The sequence below is a fragment of the Chenopodium quinoa genome, unplaced genomic scaffold (assembly GCF_001683475.1).
Source record: "Chenopodium quinoa cultivar QQ74 unplaced genomic scaffold, ASM168347v1, whole genome shotgun sequence".
NCBI classification, from domain to species: Eukaryota; Viridiplantae; Streptophyta; class Magnoliopsida; order Caryophyllales; family Amaranthaceae; genus Chenopodium; species Chenopodium quinoa.
The window spans coordinates 1,410,120-1,417,467 of NW_018743942.1; the positions used below are offsets into that span (position 1 = coordinate 1,410,120).

The 7,348-nt window shown below is 35.1% G+C and overlaps 1 protein-coding gene across 1 annotated transcript; it reads right to left on the reverse strand.

Moving 5' to 3' along the window:
* Positions 1-764: 764 nt before the first annotated feature.
* On the reverse strand, positions 765-7,050 carry LOC110688831 (pentatricopeptide repeat-containing protein At2g20710, mitochondrial-like). The gene is made up of 2 exons (XM_021865587.1): positions 6,412-7,050; positions 765-2,304 (listed from the first exon to the last, which is right to left on the reverse strand). Exons 1-2 carry the CDS (start codon positions 6,661-6,663, stop codon positions 1,084-1,086), a joined length of 1,473 nt encoding a protein of 490 aa, XP_021721279.1. The 5' UTR covers positions 6,664-7,050; the 3' UTR covers positions 765-1,083.
* Positions 7,051-7,348: the final 298 nt, after the last annotated feature.

The window sequence follows — 7,348 nt, forward strand, 5'->3', positions numbered from 1 at the left end:
CCTAACCACCTAAAGTTGAGCCCTAAATTTAAATTAGTACAAAGGGTGAATTGGGTGAAACACCATAAGTTTCGCAATAATTAAAGTTATATTCTCTTCACCTTTATTTTTTAGGAAATTCCCATTGGTACTCCCGTTGTTTTGACTTTTTCCATTGATACACTCTTAAATTTTTGATGATATTCATTTTTTTTTGTTTTTTTTTTTACTAAAAGTAACTTATTTTTTTCTTAAATAAACTTATTTTAGCTTAACTTAAATTATTTTTTTGAACACTATTAATTAAAAATGAAGAGAATAAAGGCTTAATAATAAACTAAATGTACTCTATATAAAATTCAAATTTTGGTCTCATCTCTATAAGTTGAATTTTTATTTTTTATTTTTTATTTTTTTTTAACATGAAATTTGTTGTTTATTGATCTGGAATTACATATAGTAAATATTATTATTTTTTTTTATTTTTTTCAAACAAAATAGTAATATTATTGTATAAAGGTGAAGAAACAAGACCTAAAATTTAGGTTTATGCTATTTGCCTTATTTTTTTTCTAGTTCTATGTGCATGCATTGTGTGTATTATACTCTGTATTTTCAAATTAATCCAACATCACAAAAATAACCCAAATTGAAAATTCTGCTTAATCAAAATTAAGTTAAAACTTAAAATTATAACCAGACTAATAAATCAAACAAATACGAGTACACAGTTATAGTTTGTCTAATGTGTGTGAGTGTGTCCATGAGAATATGCAATGTTAGCATTTATATGTCCAATAAGTAGAACATCAAGATAATTGTTATCAATTACAATTTGTTAAGGCACGTATACACTATACTTAGAGTTTTATAATCGAGTAAATCTTATGCATCTAGCTAATGACTTTATAAAAATAAAAATAAAAATAAAAAAAACCCAAAGAAAACCCCCCACAAATTTTGGTTCCATTGTTTTTTTTTTGGCATGACTAACACAGTTGTACACAATGCACCCGCAATACAAAAAAAATCACATCGTTTTTTTCATTGGAGGGCGATAACGATTTCCTATTTCGTTTTCTGATGATAAAGCACATATTTTGATCAGTTCAGCACCTTTATACAGTCTTCATTCCCATCTAAAACACTGGCGAGTGATTCATCATCAAATGCATATTTATCAGAAAAATAAGCAAGCAATTGGTGACTTCCTTCCTCTGATATAAATCCCTTGTCCTTGAGTAAGGATACAAATTCACCTGATCGGTCCACATCTCCTTCATCTTTCAAGTACTTTAAACAGGCCACCGTGTTTTCCTTGTTAAGCTTCCAATTTGATCCAGCCTTAAATTTCAGGAGAGCAGACTGCATTGCTTCCACTGCCTTTTGCATCTGATTCCTCTGGAAATAACCTAATGACATCCAAAACAATGTTGATGCATTAGGTTTTTCCCAATTTTCCAAATTCACATTCTCTATTAAGGCTTCAGCCTTCTCAACTAGACCATTTCTGCAGTAAAAGCTGATCAAGAGATTTGGAGTACGGATATCTTTGTTGAGATCACTGGCTTTCCATTCCTTGAAAATATTTTCAGCGGTTTCAATGTCATCAAACTTCAATATTGAGCTCAGGATGCAGATATAGTCTCTGTTGTAAACGACCATAAATTTTTTGCGTTCATTCCATGTTCTTAGCACTTCTTCCTTATTTCCTGCTGTTGCATAAAGAGTAAGGAGACATGAAAACGCCTTATTCTTGTTCTTTTCTAAAAGTATCAACTTTTCTGATTTTCTAAGTGACTCCAAAGCCTTGTCTGCATATCCTACTTTAAGAAATTGATTTGCAGCATCAGCATATGTTTTCCAACTAATATTGGACTCAGTATGAGATTCTATTCTTGTCAGAACTTTCTCAATTTCTTCAACATCGGAATCAGCTCCAGAATTATGCAGTAGGATGCCATAAGTGACTTTATCAAATGTTATATGTTTTGACTCCATTTCACAAATCAAGGCATCTGCTTTCTCATAGTTTCCTGTTTGGTAGTAAACGTTCAACATAGCATTGTAATTCACAGTACTTACAGCAGATCCAAATTCCCTCATCTTATGCATGACAGCATCTGCTTTATCCACACATTTTGCATGTGCATAGCAGTTGAGAAGTGCACCATAAACTTCAACTGTCCTCATCTGCTTTGGAGTATTATTAAAGTAATACTCTGCTGCTTCAATTCCATGGACCTTTGCAATCAAATCTAGACGAATAGCAACATCGCCAATTAAGAGATGCATGTATCTTTTGTCACTCATCCATTTGGATACCTGTCACAGAGAAGAAATGAAATTCAAAGATAAAAACATTAGCGACCAACCTGATAAAATATGAAAATACAATATATGCAAGGCTGCTGTCTAGTATAATAAGAAACACAAAAGAGCTAGCCTTGTTGAAAGTCAATTTCTAAGAGGTCCTGAATCACGCTATTTAAATCTTACACAATAACCACGTCTGCACATCAGAGCTGAAAAAGCAATCATTATCACTAATTATTTGTTCAAGTACAGAAGCATGTCCACAATAACATGTATGTTACCCTACCATCGCTTTACATATACATTTCAACTGATTTGAGCTCTGACTTGTATCAGATTTATAAAAACAAAATACATAAAACTGTCTAGGTCCAAATGTTACCTGAATTACATTTAATCTTCTAATCCAAAGTGCTTTATGATCTACAGACCTTCATTAAGGTGTTTACTCTATTTAGCAGATATACACTGCCTATTTTGGTAACAGCAGAAAAGAAGTCCAATTTCAATCAATCAAGTCTAATGACCTGCTTAAAAATCAATGAGCTCGCATAAAAAGAGAGAAAATTTGTTATTAATAATCCCAAGTTTGGGCAATTTACTTTCATTAATCCCAACTATTGATTATTTTTTAATAATCCCAACTTTAGGGGACATTTTCTTTTATCAGGTTAAATGGCTGGTGACCTATTTAAAGATAACTTTTTTTTTTTAATATTTTTTTCTTAAATACCATAGGTTGCAATTTCATTAGTAATTTTTTTTTTTTAAAAAAAAAACCAAAAAAATAAATTAAAAGAACCAAAACCAGCCACCCTCCCACCGCAGCCCCACCGCCTCCCTCCCTAGCATCCACCGGCAACCACCATCTCCCTCCCCAGCCCCCCAAAAACCACCGCAACCTCACTCCCTTCCCCCAAAACCATTCGCAAACCCACCCCCTGTCGCAGAAAACAACCCCCAAGCCCCCATTTTCACCCCCCCGTCGCTGAAAACAACTCCCAAGCCACCGCAACTCCACTCCCCTTCGCCAAAAACACCGGATCCCCATGCCCAGTCCCTCGAAACCACCTTACCCGTTCGCCTTCACCGGCGTGCGCACCTCCACCCTCTTCTTTGACACCGATCTCCCTCTCCCACTCACGAAAACCGCTGATTTCCCTCTCCCACTCACGAAAATCACCGATCTCCCTCCCCCCCTACTCACGAAAATCGACGATCTCCCTCCCCCACTCACGAAAACCACCAATCTCCCTCCCCCACTCACGAAAACCATCGAAAACCCTAACGGCATAGTGGGGAAGGGGCTTTTGGTGGTTTTTGTGAGTGGGGGGAGGGAGTCGAGTGGTTTTGTGCGACACAAGGGTTGGTTACTATGGCCAGGTGGAGTGGCAACGCTAGAGGTGGGGGTGGGACGGTGGGCCAACGAGCGAGGGGGGCGGTCAGGGTGGGTATTAGGGTGGTCCGGTGAACGGAGGGGAGAGGATGGAGTTTTCTTTTTTTTTTGGGTAGGGCTTGACGCCTGTAGCAATAGGTCATTGACTTTTATTGACCGGTCATGACCTGATAGAAGAAAATGTCCCCTAAAATTGGGATTATTCAATAATAATGGAAAGTTGGATTAATGAAAGTAAATGACCCAAAGTTGGGATCAATAATAACAAATTTTCCAAAAGAGAAGGCAATCCATCTTTGTCTATATCTTTCCCCAACACACCTAGACCATATATGGTTTTATATTATGTTAAATGTGACATTTCAAATGTAGATTTAAAAAAAAAAAAAAAAAAAAAATCTTGTCAGGCTTAAATGCTTAATTGCTCCAGTTATGTGGGTGAACTAAAATCTAATGACAGTACAAAATTATGTATCACTAAATTCATACAGTGCAGAATGCTTGCTCCCCCCACCCTCCCCCCTCCCCCCCCCCCCCCAAAAAAAAAAAAAAAAAAAAAAAGGGCAGTCAGATTAGGAATCGGACAAGAAACAACCCTACTTAAAACTATGTACAGTTATGGACAAATTATCTAGAAATATAATTACAAGCAATGAGGTAAGTTACTACTTATAAGAGTTGCAACTTGCAAAAATGCAATATCTTATTTAAGTAAGTACAGAAAACTGGAGAGCAGTTCTACCCAGTTACACTTTTAGGATGAGGTTTGAGATTGGATGATCCGTGATGCTGAGAAACACAGCAATCACTTAGCACTACCCTCTTGATATACTACTTCATTAAATTTGTATCTCCTTCCTCTTTCTCTACTGCTTACCTCCCTAGGCACACTATCCACCTATCAAGCATAGAGCCTTTTTAAAACTTGTTAAGAGCATCCTAGCATGGCTTTTACATGCTATTCTGGCATTAGATGATGCACCAAGTAACAAGCCTTTTAATTTAGGCATTACTTTGATTCTTAAAGAGAATAGAGATATAAGAAAAGGTTAATGGCATTACAGCAAGAATTTGAGATGACTTGATATCTACATGCTGTATAAGAAATATCCAATAGTACAATCGATTAAATTTAGACTTTTGACAATCGAAATTCTGAGACATCAGGTTCTCACAATACTGTTTTGTGCAAAGAAAATGGTGTATTATGAATAAAACAATGCAACATTGTGGCTTTCGAAAAAAAAAATGTGACACTGTGATGGGTTTTTTATTTAAAATTTTATTTTATATATATATATATATATATATATATATATATATATATATATATATATATATATATATATATATATATATATATATATATATATATATGTGTGTATGTATGTATATATTGCCCTTTTCCACTTCCTTATCGAGTCTGCAGATGGGAATGGCTCATAAACTCTGCCTTAGCTCTTGATCAGATAGGGCTGCTGACCTGCTATAAGATTTGGCTTAATAGCCTCAATTAGTGTTTAGTAGACTTGTTATACAGTTTTGCTAGGAGTCTAGGACATTGTAAGTAATGAGTTGTCTACAAAAATGTTAAATATAAGAAAAGTTCGCTACCAGCGTATCAACCTTTCCAAGAGGTTGGGCAGGCAGAGGTTAATAGATTGCAAAGATTGCCATCCAAATTTTAACTATTGTTAGTTAGATGCTATTTACAATATCCACTAGTAAATTATTTGAATCATTCTTGAATTAATTGTTATATCAGAATCTCCCAGATGGATTAAGAACATTAAATGGTGGAATTTCGGACATATAATATGCAGTCTTTTACAAAAAAAATAACTAATATGCAGCCATTAAAAACTATTTCATACAACCAATTAATTCATTTATCAATTCGATTCTAGACAATCTGAAGCAGAAAACCACACAGTTGCTTTATTTGAGTATAAGAGAGAAATCAATTGTTGTATACATTATACTCAAGTCATTGAAGAGAGAGCAAGAACACTATGCATCGAATCATTTGTTCCCAAATGATTCACAAGACAAGAACCAGACAATATGCTAACCTATTTTTTAGAGGATGCCTATATATTGGCTTATTGCTAGCCAAAAACCCACAATCAGCTACAAGCAACTAGACAATGCACTTGTATTCATCAACAAAAACCCATGAGGGGCCATGACCTATGTTACTTAGACTCGGCTAGAAGTTTCTGATACAGGCACACATTCAAGTATCAAACACGGCAACTTCATTCAAGATTCCACAACTTTTGTTCAAAATGAAGTGTCTAAATGTCATACCCACATCTCCGGAACTCGAGGTAAAATGATGAGTCATGATTAACATAAACGAAGACTTATATTACCCAAATTCTTCATTTCACCATAGACACACATCTCAAACAGTGGACAACCCTAATCAAAGTCATGGACTCAGTCACTTGGGCACTTATTTTCTATTAAATTTAAGAAACTCATTACATAACCAATTATCAATCATACCATGGTAAACAAACTATATATATGTATAAATATATAAAAAAAAAAATTTTAAAAAAAAAACCAATTAAAGCTTTATTAATGTACATTACATTAAAAACAAAGAACAACAAAATAATTTTATTTTATTTAAAAAAAAAAAAAAAAATCAAAACCCAACATATGAAAACAAACTAAGAGAAAAGAAGAGTGAGAGAAATGGAGTTATGGACCTCAAGAGCATATTGGTAATGGCGAAAATGGCGAAGCTGTTTAATAATGACACGAAGTTCATTCTGAGTAACAGGAAGACCCTCCTGAATCCATTGATCAAGAATTGATGGAGGTGATTCACAGGGTTTACCTAATGGAAATATTCTTCTGTAGAGTCCTTTGTTTCCCTGAGTTGAGTACCAATTTAACCCAGAACATACCTTTCTCAATGAGAAGCTTGATGTTCTACTGATTAAACGGCATAGTTTCATCTTCAATTTGGAGAAATATGTTTCAACTTAAATATCTATTGAATAGTTAAATGGGGTTTTGTTGATTTTTCGGTGTTGGCCGTTGGGGAATGGGGAATGGGGAATGGTGGGTATAAGGGTAAGGACAGAGTAAACTACACACTCACTCCCTAAACTTACAACAAAGTTGTACTTCATTCCCTAAACTTACAAAACTTGCAATTTATTCACTCTTCCAGTCATCGGAGGTAATATTCCTGATAGTAATCGGTTACCCCAGGGTGGTGAAATGACTTACATTGGTGATAATGTAAGAGTGTTTGATGGGCTCCCAATGGATGTAGATGTTACATTTATTAAGGAATTGATTGATTCTTTGGCATACACTGACATAGCTAGTGAAGATGCATTTTTTGGATCCAAGGAAAACATTATGTGATGGAGTTAGGTTTTTGGGATTTGATAGGAGCACATTTGATCCATTTCTTTGTTTGTTGTTAGAGTACATGGATAGGGATGACAATTTAATCCGAGTTCGATTCGAATCCGATCCGATCCGAAGGAAAAAATCCGATTCGAATCCGTTTAAAATTAATCCGAATCCGATAAAATAGATCCGAATCTGAATAGGAGGTTGGACTTGGACCCTACACAAAGTCCGACGGAGTCCGATCCGAGTTCGAATCCGAGAGTATAAGCATATGCT